General features: G+C 33.6%; 2 protein-coding genes across 5 annotated transcripts; one reads left to right on the top strand and one right to left on the bottom strand.

The window, feature by feature from the left end:
- The first annotated feature begins 123 nt into the window (after positions 1-123).
- On the top strand, positions 124-3,465 carry LOC123221744 (double-stranded RNA-binding protein 2-like). 2 transcript variants are annotated; one of them, XM_044644646.1, is made up of 4 exons: positions 124-420; positions 1,242-1,493; positions 1,618-1,837; positions 2,117-3,465. In XM_044644646.1, the coding sequence occupies exons 2-4, from the start codon at positions 1,248-1,250 to the stop codon at positions 3,349-3,351; spliced, it is 1,701 nt and encodes a 566-aa protein (XP_044500581.1). In that variant the 5' UTR covers positions 124-420; positions 1,242-1,247; the 3' UTR covers positions 3,352-3,465. The 2 variants fall into 2 exon arrangements, with proteins under 2 accessions (XP_044500581.1, XP_044500580.1); XM_044644645.1 differs by lacking the exon at positions 124-420 and adding an exon at positions 446-604.
- A 1,216-nt stretch (positions 3,466-4,681) lies between these two features.
- LOC123221222 (WD repeat-containing protein 48-like) lies at positions 4,682-13,165 on the bottom strand. Of its 3 annotated transcripts, none has more exons than XM_044643994.1 (19): positions 13,010-13,165; positions 11,941-12,047; positions 11,097-11,255; positions 10,892-10,957; positions 10,704-10,793; positions 10,217-10,522; positions 10,028-10,125; positions 9,708-9,743; positions 9,497-9,617; positions 9,156-9,392; positions 8,639-8,734; positions 8,470-8,535; positions 8,314-8,352; positions 8,032-8,166; positions 7,308-7,669; positions 6,860-6,953; positions 5,914-6,099; positions 5,386-5,499; positions 4,682-5,281 (listed from the first exon to the last, which is right to left on the bottom strand). In XM_044643994.1, exons 2-18 carry the CDS (start codon positions 12,037-12,039, stop codon positions 5,401-5,403), a joined length of 2,289 nt encoding a protein of 762 aa, XP_044499929.1. In that variant the 5' UTR covers positions 12,040-12,047; positions 13,010-13,165; the 3' UTR covers positions 4,682-5,281; positions 5,386-5,400. The 3 variants fall into 3 exon arrangements, with proteins under 3 accessions (XP_044499929.1, XP_044499930.1, XP_044499928.1); XM_044643995.1 differs by having other exon boundaries at positions 4,682-5,240; XM_044643993.1 differs by having other exon boundaries at positions 4,682-5,237; positions 13,010-13,164.
- Between the last annotated feature and the right edge of the window lie 1,234 nt (positions 13,166-14,399).

Raw genomic sequence — 14,399 nt, 5'->3', positions numbered from 1 at the left:
TTGGGTGGAAAATAATCCTTTGGCCTTTCCTCTTTGACCAGACAAAACATTGTGAAATATGGAGATTTGTATGGAAGAAAAGCATTTAAAATCAAGAAAACAAAAAAACAAAAAACAAAGAACAAAGGCCCCAGCTAAACACTTCTTACCAACTGCCCAACACCACCACACACAAACTTGTGGAAAAACGAGAAGAAAAGCGTCTGACACACATTAAACACTATTCAGCTTCTTTATTTTTCATCGTAAATTTCATGTTTTGTCAGCACTCACTCACCTGGGCGCAAAAAAGATGAAAACTCCATTTTACTTCTCTTACTATACACTGATTCTACCTCGCTTTCTCGCTACTTTTGCGTCACTTTCTCGGTAAATTCTTGCGGCTGTGCGAAATCAGGCATACCCGTGTGTGCTCAGTAGGTCAGTTACTTTTTTTTCCCTTCTCTGCGATCACATCCACATCGTTTAATGCTTATTTGTTTCTGGGTTAATTGTTTTTCCTTTGTTTGTCGATGGGTTTGAGTTAATCTATTGCCATGACTGGTATTGAAGTTGAAAGATGGTAGCTTTGTGCTGTTTTAGGTTTGTGAACGGTGTAATCGAGGTGGGTTTTGGATATTGTGTGTTTGTTGAATCTTAGGTGTGTTTGGTTGCTGAGAAAAAGCAAGGAAAGAGAAGAGTTAATGGGAGTTTTTTTTTTTTTTTTTTAAATATTGTGGATCTGAAATGGTTTTTGTTTTAGTTTTGCTAGCTTCTTGATAACTCTGCTGCGTGAATTTTTAGGAAACTATTTTGATTTGATATTTGTTTAGGCAAAAACTTCAGTTGGTCTCTAACTCTTAACATACTCAGTTTGGTTTATGAGAAGCAAACTGAAAGACTGGAGAATTTAAGGGCTGGTTACTTAAATTCCTCATGTCTTAACATTTTGTGAATGGCCATGAGTGTGGTTTTTTATAACGTTCCTTTTACTTTACTCATTCATTTTTGGAGACTGCACTTGAAATCAAGTTAAGAAATTTACTCGAATTTTCTCCCTAAAAGGTTAGGGTACTTGATGTAAATAGTTATCTTCTAGTTTGGTGAACTGGCTATTTGATCCTAGATTAGGAAAAGACTTTATCAATAAGCTAATTGATGCTTGTGGGATATGATTTTTTGACCGGATAGACTCTTCCTCTTGTGTCTTCGATAGTAAACTTAAATGTTTTTTGTTTCTAACGTACAACTGATTCTTGCAGATAGGTATGTATAAGAACCAATTGCAGGAGTTGGCTCAGAGAAGCTGCTTCAACCTACCAGCATATTCATGTATACGAGAAGGACCAGACCATGCCCCTCGGTTCAAAGCAACTGTCAACTTTAACGGAGAGACTTTTGAAAGCCCTACATTCTGCTCTACTCTGAGACAGGCTGAACATGCTGCAGCGGAGGTAGCTCTAAGTACACTTGCAAATAAAGGTCCTTCCAGAGCACTAGCTGCAAGAGTTCTGGTAAGTACGTAGTAATTGCTATTGTTGGTTCTTAGAACTTTGTTACCTTATCTGGAACTTTACATGTGTCTTTCATCTCTTAGTCTTAAGATGTTTGTGTTTTTGGCACTTTTCTGCTGCTCAGGATGAAACTGGAGTTTACAAGAATTTGCTGCAAGAGACTGCACACAAAGCAGGCTTGAATCTTCCAATGTATACTACTGTTCGATCAGGGCCTGGCCATGTTCCTGTTTTCTCATGCACAGTTGAGCTTGCAAGGATGAGCTTCACAGGGGAACCAGCTAGGACCAAGAAACAGGCTCAGAAAAATGCTGCTATGGTCGCTTGGTCAACCTTGAAGAGATGTATGCATCTCATCTTTCTTTGTTAGTTTTATGATCAGAGTATTGTTATTGCTTTTTAAGCGAAAGCATTACATTCATTTTGGTAGATATAGTGCAATGTATAAACTGCATGGGTTGTTTTGGTGCCTTTAAAATGTCCCTCGATCATAATCAGGGTACCAACTCTGATTTTCTTCGGGTTTCAGATCGTGAATTCTTCAAAGTCAACTTGTTTCATACTAATTTGCTTAATTTTAGTTTACAAAATTATTCTAATATGTTTCTCCACTGTTCTTGTAGTGTCTCAACGTGGCTCAACTGTTTCTACTTCACCTTCTTCTCACTTGTTAGAATCCAAATGCAATGAAGAGCAGGAACAAGTTGTCATCGCTCGCTTTCTTTCCTCTTTGCAACAGCCAGAGTCAAAGCTCTTCATGCAAAATGACTGCCAACATGGACATCAGAGATTCATTCCTATGTGCAGAGGCCTAGCCCCACCAACTTCAAGCTTATATCCTGAACAATACCAAAGCTGGGCCTACCCTAATTTTTCCCCAGAGCTGGACCTGTGTCAGATGTGGCAGCAAGAACAATTTCTGCAGCTTCAAAACCGCCTATTAATTCTTCCTGTTCCACCATCTCCACCACTTGGTCCTCAGATTCTGCCGTATATGCAGTCTATTTTCTGCCCAAACCACACGTTATATATTCCAACGGGAAAACAAGAACCATTACCCATAGAAGAACCAAGGGTCACAGTTGCCACCTCCAGTCCATCGCTGTGCTTCTCAAGTAAGTCAGTTCCTGAGCCAATCAGGAGCAGATCCACGGTGACTATTCAAGAAATACAGGAGGAGAAAGCAGAAGAATCCTCCAAACTCCCACCGTCTGTAGTTCCAGATGCCTCTGTCTCTGTTCGCCCCAATGCTGAACCAAGAATTGAGCAACCAATTCATGAGGATGGAAATCAGAAGAATGTTGATTTGGAAAGTAAAATTAGTGTGGAGCTTGAGAACAAATTCGAAAATGTTAAATATGAAAGAAGCCAATCAGGGCAATCTGAATTGGCTTCTCATAGGAACTTGGAATCTGGTTTTAAGCTTGGCAATCCACAGATACAAAACCCACGAGCTCCATCGCATCTGAGACCCCAGTATCATCCAAGAGCTAGTTCTCATAGAAGTCCCAGATCACCTTCATCTACTGCAATGAGAACGGTGGCACCTATATCTTCAGCAAGGCCCCTTCCACAACATTTGGCAAGCCAGATTCCTGCTCCACCAAGTATGAGAACCGGATTTTCTTCGCACTCAAGCATACCTAGCACTGAAAGAAGGAACCTTAGACAGGTTCATCCCAGCTTTATGGCACCAGCTGTAAGAATAAGAACAGTTGTACCAGTCTGTTCAGCTCCACCACCAAGACAGATGCCTAGTTCCATCTCAGAGGCAGCAGCACCCAATAGAGAAAAGGAAGATTCTTTTCAAGAAGATATATCAACAGCAGCTTCAAAACTTGATAATTTTCATTTATAAGCATAGTATAGATCCTAAGATTCATGATATTTGTTGCTTTTAACATATGAATTATATATATTATCAGATACTATGGTGAAGACGCATAGTAATAAAAATAAATATTTATCTGTATTAGTATCTTTGTAGAAAAATTGAATCTATAGTGGCCATACTTGGTGAAGATGATCATGATGTTCAAAGTTGTACTGGATTTTTTAATTATTGTGGAATGTTTGAAGAAAATTTAATTTATTTCTTGTGATGGGTTAAGTAAATGAAAAAATCAACTTGTCAAATTTAGGTGGAGAAAATTGTTATTTTTATAAATTAAAAAGGAAAAATGAGATAAAATTTTAATTTTTTTTAAATTTTTTCCGGTTAAATAATATTTTTATCTTTAATTTGATAAAAAATTTTAACAAAATGATAAATATTTAGATTTTTTAAATATTGTAGATGAAAGTTTGAAAGCACACCAAACCTTAGACAAAAATAAATCTTTGGCTTTTATTAAAAGTACTAAGGGAGAGTATGATTATGGGGCATTAATGATTACTCTAATAATCTATCTTTGGTTTATAAGTAATAAAAAATTTTAATAATATTCATTTATCAATAATGATATAACAAGTAGTATGAGAGATAGTTTAATTATCATTTTTACCTTAAATATTAAAGAATAATCAAAATAATATTTATTTTATTATAATTATATATTTATTTATTAATTTTTTAGGATAAAAATAATCTAATTTTCAATTATTATAACAAATAACATAAAAAAAATTTAAAATAATTATATCCAAAGATATTTAAATAAAATAATATACTAATATTTTGTTATTACCTTAATCAAATACAATAATTATTTATACCTACTTAGTTTATCAAATTTTATCAAACATAATAATAATTTATACCCAATAATCTTCAAGTTAATCTACCTTCAAAATAATCTTCTAATTTTAATAATAAAACATTTGTTAAACCAAACCACCCCTAAAAGCATTTAAAAAAACCCACCACAAAAACCTCTGAACTCAGAAGAAAAAAACTACTTTAAACATAGGACTTTTAAGCCATAAAATACCCACCTTAGCTATGGCAATTCTTAGTCGCTCACTTGTAAACGTTCAGTTGTCACAAACAACTACGGGTCCAACAGCCAAGAAGTGGTATGCCCAACAACTACTTATACAATATTGCTTTTTCACTAATATTACGTTATGCATCACAATTTTAATACATAATTTGAATATACAAATATTATTTCATCATTATACCATTGAATGTTAATTTATTTTTAATTCAAAATCATCTAATCATATTATACATCATATCATCTATATACTAAAAATATGCATGCATTGATTTATTGGGAATATACATATATATATACACAGGCACTCTTAAACGAACTAATTCAACACAAATGATAAGTCTCATTGCTGAAAACAAATTTTACGGGGGCAAAGGGTTGGAAAAAACCTTGATAATTAACAGGGTTCCTGTGTCCAGGAATAGAATCCCACAATACAAATCTACAAGCTTTCAGCATCTTCTCTCTAATTTGATGATCCTCAGGAGAATATTCCAACTACGCCCCAAAAACCCTTTTTTTTTTTTTTCAATCTATTCTCACATGCATATTCACTGTATAACTACTTTGCAAATCTCATGTCAACCAGACAGATCAAAATTTTTTTTTTCATAATATCACCTGCCTAACTAGGAAAGTGATTAACAGGATCTTCTAGGCAGGTTCTGCTAATGCCCAAGATTCATCAATCGATTGGCTTTACCAAATTTACAAGGAACCACCCACCAGATCATCCAGAAGAATCATTTATATAAACCCAGTATTTCACACGAGCAGAAGTCCTCCATCATATGCATAATCCAGCCTGCCATGACAAACACCAGTTGTGCGAACATTAAATACTGCAACCTATAATATGGAATTAGAATGGACTCAGCACAGTAAAAATTAGAAATTTTCAACAGCAACTGAACAAGGCTTTGTAGAAAACACTCGCAAAATTGCCTTCTTACTCTAATCATATGGAGTCACTTTCCCTGCACAACTCTATAATTAAGAACCAAGTCCTCGGGTTTCTTCCATACATATGCCCTCACAGTAGCTAAACTCATCTCTGGGGATAATACCTGAAAAAGGCAGAAACATATTATCCAACACAACCCAAAGTTCAGTTCAAAAAATCATAAGGCATAATAGGTAGCATGCAGTCATTTTCAAATTCAAGCTATCAAGAAAAAGTGTCTAAAATGGTTTAATCTTCACTATAACAGAAATTACTGGTGATATAAATGAAACGGCACTACAATGCATAGCTATGAGATTGAGAATGCCAGCATTTTCAACAAGTTTGAGACTTTCTCAGCCTACAGAGATACAAGACTAGCAGATCTGTCTCGAATGGTCCACTTACCATAAGTTTCTTTCTGGTTTTACTTGATGTATTGCTATGTCTACTAAAACCTCAACACCATAAACCCAGTACTAAACACATTGATAACAAAGTTTAAAATTACTCAACATTAATGATATAATTCACTTGCCTGATTATTGCACAAAATCTCTATCAAAGGCTTAGGTTTTTGCCATGGCTTCAAACCAGATCGGAATGAATCTCCTACTGCTGAATGCTGTAATAGGCCTCCAGCAAGACCAGGAAATGTTCCATCAGAATTTACACCATCTAATGGTTTGTCAGGAACCGTCTTCTCCACAACATAATTAATAACCTACATAAACATAGCAGTAAAACCAAAATGTTCATAGTCCAAGGAAAAAATAACATGATAGTAAGAGGCAATAGACAAAGAACATAACAAAGCAAGGCATTGTTATATTTAGCAATGATAAAATTAATACACACACACACACCCAGGCCTTTATACTATCAGAATATTATAGCATCTTCAAAGGTTCAGGACTGTTCAAGACAACACCATTAAAAAGTAAGAAAAAACATTGCCTAAGTCCATATATAATGTGTCCAATCCAAATATTGTAAAGGTTCTAAATTCCACACCTAGTACTGACATATCAACGATTAAAATGAAAACTAAAACATTCCAAACTTGACATGCAGAAGAACCTTTATTACATGCATAGGAATGTCAAACATAGCCAAGCAACCTCTCTGCTTCATGGAGAATATCATTCTGCATCATTTTTATATAAGTTTCCCAATAAAATATCAAATGTTGGCAGATAATACCAAGGGAAAATTAATTATTTTAAAACCAAAATACACCAGCACATCCACAAAAGCTGCCACATCAGGTTTACGAACAAATCTCAGGCAAATTTTTTAAACATTTAATGAACCAACAATAAATGACATATTTTTGCATATAACAATGAAAAAATATCATATACTAATAAACGGTAGCATTGGACAGAAACAAATAAAACTCAAAGAAAATGCACTAACTTATCTTACAAGAAAGCCACACAAAAGTTCCTTAACTGTGAGTGACCAAGTTGAAACTAATTTACCTTTTGTATTCTCAATATCCGAGGTGCACTTAGTTTCCCCTGTGTCAGGATCTGGACAGCTGAACCTTCACATGGATGCAGGTAAAAGCTACACCTGTATGATTATACATAAACTTTTACTAGAGGCAGAAGAAGCTGCTCAAACATAATGCCAATAAATAATAAATGATAGTAAATTTACTAAGGTATCCTGATAATTCGATACATGATAACAGCAGAAGAAGAACTGCCAAGACAAACTATATTTGGAGACCGAGCACACAATGCTAGGAAATGTGTCCTGTCTCATAAATTGCAGAGTTCTTCCCATGATGCATATAATTTATCAAATGAAATTCCAATCATCACGGCTGTTAATATATTAACAGTTTCATATTAGCAAACTTTGTTGCACTTTTCCAGAGATTATGAATGAGTGAATAACAAACAATTAAATTAAAAAAATTACTTGGTGTTTTCTCTGGGAGGTAAGCGATTATTCAAAACACAATCAAGACACCAATAAGGAAAGTCCTTTTCATCTTCAGTTCCATCTAAGTCAGTAATTTTCTTTCTCCATGGACCTCCTTGAGAACCCTCAGTAATTGTTGATGGCGGCGAAATGGTAGAAAATTCAAATGGTGGATAAACCACGGAGTCATTTTCAGGATTACCATCCACTTCCATTCTTGAATGGGTAAGGCTTCTAGTATTGATATCCTTCCCAGACAAAATATCACCATTAGCAGAAGCTTGTGAACCCACTTTCTGCCTTTTTTTGGCCAGCCAATGAGCTAATAAACCTTTAAGTGTTTCCCGAGCCAGATTAACCTGTGGATTGCACAAGTCAATGAACAAGACCCCTTCAGACTCTAAATAGAACACAAATTTTAGAACTTTTATATATTCTTTCAAGAGAAATTATCAAATCTAATCCGTTCTAATAATAAGGGGTAGATTCTAGCCAGTTCTGGAACTATTGAAAAGTCAATGGACCTTTTAAAGCTTATTCAGCAGCCGTACACAACTCTAAATAATTAGTTTAAAATTTTTGGTTCTCACCTGCATTCTTTGATGAAACTTAGAGGCCCACAGTTTACCCCCACATTATTAGATGAATTGCATTAGAAACAAGTATGTTTATAGTTGTCTGTGTATTGCCCATAGCCATGGTCAACAAGATAAATGTTTACCTTATCATCCTCAGGTTTTCCAGAAATTTGAAGGTCTGCTGAATACATCTCTGCAGAGAAGCATTGTGGCGTGTCTAAATGAACAGACAAACTTCCAAGCCTAGTATCCACAGTGAACCATGCAGGAATGCTCACCTGGAGTGAAGGGAAATCAACAGTAAGATTCAAAACAACATACACTTGAAAATTATGGAATAATTTCCCATAAAACTATAATACATCAAAAAATATATATATATATATACACACACATATATATATGTATATATATAGTAAACATACCATCTCAAATAATTGTTCCTTTTTCTCCTCAAATGATACCTACAAAGATTGTAACCACACATCATCATAGCAACAATACCATACACCAACAACCAGATAGTTCTAGTGAGACAAAAGGAAAATAATGAAAAATTAAGAAAAAAAGCTTCTGGTTACCTTTCCATAGTCCTCAACCACAACACCTCGCGTAATCTCCCATAGCTTTACTGAACCAGCAGTATCCTATCAAAGAGGCACAACATATCAGTTCAAGAAAAACCCAAATGCCAAAGCTAGAAATTTAATATTAAAACTAGTGAATATAAATTGAAACTCTAATATTCACCTTAGTCAAGACATGCCTTCGATTATTTAAAATTTCATGCTGCACTATTCCTGGGGTTCCAGGAATTGTAAAGTTTGGTTCTTTATAAACAGGAACCTATGAAAAAGGCCAAACTATAAGTACCCAAAAGTCAGAGTGTATGCATATATACATATGTATACCCCTTAGAGAGATATCATTTATTTGAACATTACTTAACACTCATAAAAAATTCTCATCCAACCACAAACAGAATACTGTGAGGAAAAGCAACTCAGCCAGCACTTAAGGGGAATTGGGGATAAGAAAATTGATATTTATAATCAACTATCAAGCAATAACACAACAACCATTCAAAATACTAAAACTATCCCTGTGTCCAATTAATCCTCAGCAATCAACCCAACTATGAAGCCTCTGTGATGGAGAATCCAATGGGCATACAATTTCAGAACTAGGATTTTTAGTGGGAACACAAGAAATAACAGCATGCAACAGCAACTATTGCACAATTAACAGGAAGTATAAAATCACTTACAGGGGTGGATCCTTCCATGGAAACCCTTGCCCTTGAAAATGACAAATTTCCAGCTAAGAATGAACCACCTCTTTGAAAAACCTTTTGAGGATTATGTCCTTCAGCCGGCCACCTATAAACCGAAGAATCAGTTGTTGCAGCCCATATATTATCATCATGCAATGCCAATTGCAGAATGGGGTGTTCCCCTGTGCAAAGAAGGAGAGACTCTCTTGTTGCCAAGTCTGTCAAGTATAACTGAGAAAATATGCACAATTGAGTACCAAAGCTCTATGGTAGGAATTGAGAAAATGCGGGAAGATTTGCTTTCACACTGTCTTTTCACAAATAAAGGCACTTACAGAGAGGTCTCTCCCACCACTATAAACATGATTAAAGGTTGGAGTGCTTGCAAGTGCCCACACAGAATCTGTATGCACCGCATAAGAATGCACACATCGCTGTTGACCAAGATCCCATAACCTTTGGACAAAAATCCACAACAATTAAAGCAAAAATCTTATGCAATTGCATGATCGGGGTAACATTAGAGCAACATAATAGACTATCTACCTGATCATAGAGTCAGAGGATCCTGATAAGCAAAACCTGCAAAAATGAAAAGTAAATAAGTCAATTATCATATAAAGCCAATCAAACAATAAACCATAACTTTATCTCAAGAACATTACAAGAAAATCTAACATTAAGAGGCATTGCCCATCAGAAACCTGTCTCTTGTGTTAAAATATGCATCTGATGTACATTATCAGTTCTTTGAAAATAGTTGACGAACTACTTAAGACAAATATGATCATATTATAATGAAATTTAGACCAGAACACTATCCAAGTATAGCAGATATCTGTAGCAGCAGACTCTATTCAACAAACCTGCCAGTAGAGTCTAGAAGCAGAGCTCTAATGTTATCTGTATGCCCTCTTAGCTTCATAGTCTTTGAACCAGTTCTTGGGTCCCAAACACGAACAACCTAGAGTAAGCATGACAACTAAATAAAATTCATCTCATTTACAAACATGACGAAATCAGAATGCTAAAATTACAATTATAATTAATTATACCTTCTCAGTTCCACCAGAGACAAGAAGGGTTCCACTATCATTCATAGCCAATGCATAGACAGACTCCTTATGGCCTTTGGCAGCAATAGGTACATATCCCTGTGACTGACTTGTGTGCACAGAGATGCTATTGCTTGAGCTAATAGTTCGTAAACTTGTTATTGGTAAAGAATTCCCAGAACCATTGACACCATTTGAGCAATCTTCTTCCATTGCATCACTTTGTTTTGAGAGTGGAGTACCTGTGGCTTCAATATCCCATACAAAAACCTCCCCACCAAGACCACCAGAAGCAACAATATTGCTCTAAAATGCATGATACACTAAAAGAGGATCAGAAAAATGACTTTGATAACATAGACGTTATATCTACATTAGCAATTATGTGACCAAATTGAAATAAAGCTTATACAGCAAGATTTCACTAACAGGAACCTTTCATCAAAGAAGTTTATAAGACGCACAAAAAATTAGACATAGAAATTACATTTTTTCCTGCTGCTGCGAGACAAGTAACATAGTCAGAGTGCTGACGCAGAGTCCTGGTACAAGTTCCATCAGACAAGCAATTCCATGTCTGGAATATCGCAACCCAAAAAACAACAAACCAATCAACAAAAAACAGCCAAATAGAGCATATTACAAGATCATCATAATTAATGAAGATTAACAAACCTTGAGGGTGGTATCAGAAGAGCAGGAAACAAGTGTGCTATCACCTGCAAGTACAGCATCATTAACCTGCACAACCACAGATATTCAGCGCATGTTAGAAGGATAGCTAGCAGCTTATGCATTCAAATTAATAAGCATCAACCAAAACCTTGATCTATTATGAATAAAGAAGAATTAAACTAAAATAATAATTAAAATAATGTACCCAATCAACATGTGACTCCAATGTAGCAGAGCAGCTAGCAGCGTCTTCAGCCAGTGTCCATCTCTTTAATGTGCCATCTCGGCTCCCAGTGAATAGGTAATCATAGCCATCAGATGCTGATGACTTTGATACAGCCAAACAGTTTATGCCAGCACAATGCTGCAAGATGAACACTTCAAACATAGCAACATGAGGATCTATAACTCCACTACATAAATAAAGTCAGTCGCAACCTCTTTTCAGCAAATATAGAAGCCTCAAGATTGAGCAGAAGGCAACAAATATGGTAAACAATAAGCATAATATACACATATGACTAATTTCAAAAATGGATGGGTCTCATACTTGTACTTCCAGTTATCTTTCCAGTATAAGAATAAATTTAAAAAAAGTTCAGCTTCATCAAAAAAAGTGCTCGACAAATTTACTTTCTCATTGACCAAGAGAGAGTGATATTTGAGTTTTACAATGAATACATTATTAATTAAGATATACAGAACTTAAAACTGCTCAACTTAATGATGTTCAAGAACCACATTAGAATATCAGAAACTAATCAGAAGCTATTGAATGTCAATTTTTCTGCTTTAAAAAAGAGAATGCATGAAGCTCATGCATACAGAGCACCCATAGAATAATACCACCATCTCCCAAGTTTGAGTGTCCTAAATTACTCCTTTGTATAAATGAATATAGAATCATCATCTTAACTAAATAGAAAAAATGAGCGTGTCTCACAAATGAGCAAGCATACCGCAAGAAATGTTACCTAAAGCAGTTTGGAAAAGAAACATAATATAATACTGATAGTAAAAAATGAAAAATTACTAATAAATCATTTCACCTTCATGTAATCAGCATCATTTAACACATATGTCAACCTCTTCTCTTTACGGGGCCGAGTAGAATTGGCATTGTTACCCGCACTCCCCACTCGGTGCATTGCAACTCCTTAAACAAATATCAATAAACAATATGTTATCTAACAGTCACATACTAATTCCTTTCAGCTGACAAAAATAAAGAATCAATATCTTCTCTTTATCGCTTGAATGAAAGACTCATCATAACCATGTAGAAATAAATTTTACATTAAAAATCACATGTCACATCCTCTATTTACTTCCAGAATAAAGGTGATAAACATGAATCAGTTGCTAAATTGTTCAAACTCAATCATACTGCCAATAGCAGTACTGGCAATTTAACCTTTCATTAAATAAAAGACCACAAATTTTGCTTCAGCAGAGAAACAGTCTGGAATCAGTAACAAATACTTCTGTAGAACAAATAATTCCGTGCAGTGATTAAGAAACTGGATCATTCACCTTTTTAGTCCTTTCACTCTAATTTCATAAGCTAATTCCAAATTTAACTTTTCATTTAAGTAAAAAACCACTGTTTTGTTTCAGTAAAGAAAGTGCCTGTAATCAGCAACTAATACTTCCGTGGAATGATTAAGAAACCGGATTCTTCAACTTTTAGTCCTTTCACACTAATTTTACAAGCAAAAGGCAAGAGAACAGAGCACGCTAAAATAGATTGAAGCCATGTTGACCAAAATGCACTCAATAGATTTACTCATTGCATAAAAAAATAAAAATAACAAATAAACAGAAGACAGTGAGAGAAGTCAATTAGTAAACATCCACAATCGCACTTAATTCGACAGCAAAAACAAGTGAAGCGACAACGATTACAGCAACTATCCTCACATCACCAGAATTGAAGAAAATGCAAATCGAAGCCCTAAAATCAGTGAGAAAACGAAAGAAATTAACTAGCCTAATGCGAGGTAACGAAATCAACTAAAAGCATAGTGAGAGCAATAAATTGAATGATCTGTGAACGTTCAGTCATTCACAGAATAATACCAACAATATCAAAAATAATAATAATAATAATTAACTTACCAGTGTTATGATATATCAATTAGACGACAAAATTGAAGAAAAACCCTAGAATTTGATATGAACTGATACGTTTGTAGCCTGTGGCTGTGGGTCTGCTTGTTTAGAGAGAAAGAGAAGAGATTGGGACTAAAAATAAAAATAATAAATAATAAAAACAGATTGAAGAACTAAACAGAAAAATAAAAGTCAAAATGTGTGAAAATTGAAAAATAAATAAAATTGCCTTATCTATCTGTCATTAGTGCAGAGAAACGGCGCCGTTATGAATGTTTTAAGGTGTTTTGATCTCGATTCCCGATTTTAATTAAATAATTTTTTTTTTTTTTTTGCAAATTTAAAATATTTTATGATATTATTAACCTTCTTTCCTTAAATTTTTACATGTGTTTTTTATTTTGTTTGCTGTCGAAGACTTGATCAAACTGAGAAATAAAATGATTAATTGAAATTAAGAAATAATAAAATAAAAATAATTAAGTAATTTTTTTCGTATTTTTACAAGGACTGTAAGTATCTTATGGGACAAATATATAGTAGACTCCCGCCCACGGATCTTACAAGGAGCTTACTTTTAGAAACAGTCAAAAGCTTTTTCTATTTATTATTTTTATAATGTTTTTATTAAAAATATTAGCCAAACCACTGCTTGGAAAATGTTTCTAAAATATTTTTCAAAATAAATTATTTATGAAATTTTAAAGAACTTGCAAAATTTTGTCACGATTATATTTATGAAATTTTGAACTCAATTTTTTATGTATTTATAACATCATCAAAATTTAAATTTTATTCACCAGGAAGGACTGTTAGCTGTGCAACAACTTCCTCCACTTTAATGAGCATTTACGGTAGGGAAAATATTTAGTTTGAATAATATTTTATTATTAAAATTAAAAAATTAATTTAAAGATAGATTAATTATAAGATTATTGGATATAAACGATTATTATATTTGATAAAATTGATAAAAATAGTAAACATAAATAATTATTGTATTTAATTAAAAATAATTAAAAATTTTACTTAAATATCTGTAAGTATAATTATTCTAAAATTCTTTTTATATTAATTATTATATTAATTGAAAATAAAGTTATTTTTATTCTAAAAAATTAATAAATAAAAATATAATTATAATAAAATTAATATTATTTAAGAATATTTAAAATAAAAATAATAATTAAATTATCAGTTATATTATCTATTATATAACTATCGATAATAAAATATTATTTGATAAATTAAATAATAAAAAAATAAATTATTAAAATCACCTCCATCAATTAAAACCAAACAGTCATAGAAGTATTTCAAAAATAATGGCTCTTCATATGCTATAAATCACGACAGAAGGATAGAGATCCTTCTAATACAGCATTATAAAGTGTAA

The sequence above is a fragment of the Mangifera indica genome, chromosome 7 (assembly GCF_011075055.1).
Source record: "Mangifera indica cultivar Alphonso chromosome 7, CATAS_Mindica_2.1, whole genome shotgun sequence".
Taxonomy (NCBI): domain Eukaryota; kingdom Viridiplantae; phylum Streptophyta; class Magnoliopsida; order Sapindales; family Anacardiaceae; genus Mangifera; species Mangifera indica.
The sequence above is the reverse complement of the archived record's forward strand: the minus strand, read 5'-3'. Positions and strand labels throughout refer to the sequence as shown.

What these genes read in the sequence shown, in the direction of transcription:
- LOC123221744 (XM_044644645.1), top strand. Translation starts at nt 560, where the DNA reads ATGGTAGCTTTGTGCTGTTTTAGGTTTGTGAACGGTGTAATCGAG. An exon ending in CACTAGCTGCAAGAGTTCTG is followed by an intron (nt 1,494 to 1,617) that starts GTAAGTACGTAG and finishes TCTGCTGCTCAG; the next exon opens with GATGAAACTGGAGTTTACAA. An exon ending in TTGGTCAACCTTGAAGAGAT is followed by an intron (nt 1,838 to 2,116) that starts GTATGCATCTCA and finishes CTGTTCTTGTAG; the next exon opens with TGTCTCAACGTGGCTCAACT.
- LOC123221222 (XM_044643994.1), bottom strand. Translation starts at nt 12,039, where the DNA reads ATGCACCGAGTGGGGAGTGCGGGTAACAATGCCAATTCTACTCGGCCC. An exon ending in ATGATGCTGATTACATGAAG is followed by an intron (nt 11,256 to 11,940) that starts GTGAAATGATTT and finishes TTCATCTTGCAG; the next exon opens with CATTGTGCTGGCATAAACTG. An exon ending in TCCTCTGACTCTATGATCAG is followed by an intron (nt 9,618 to 9,707) that starts GTAGATAGTCTA and finishes TTTTGTCCAAAG; the next exon opens with GTTATGGGATCTTGGTCAAC.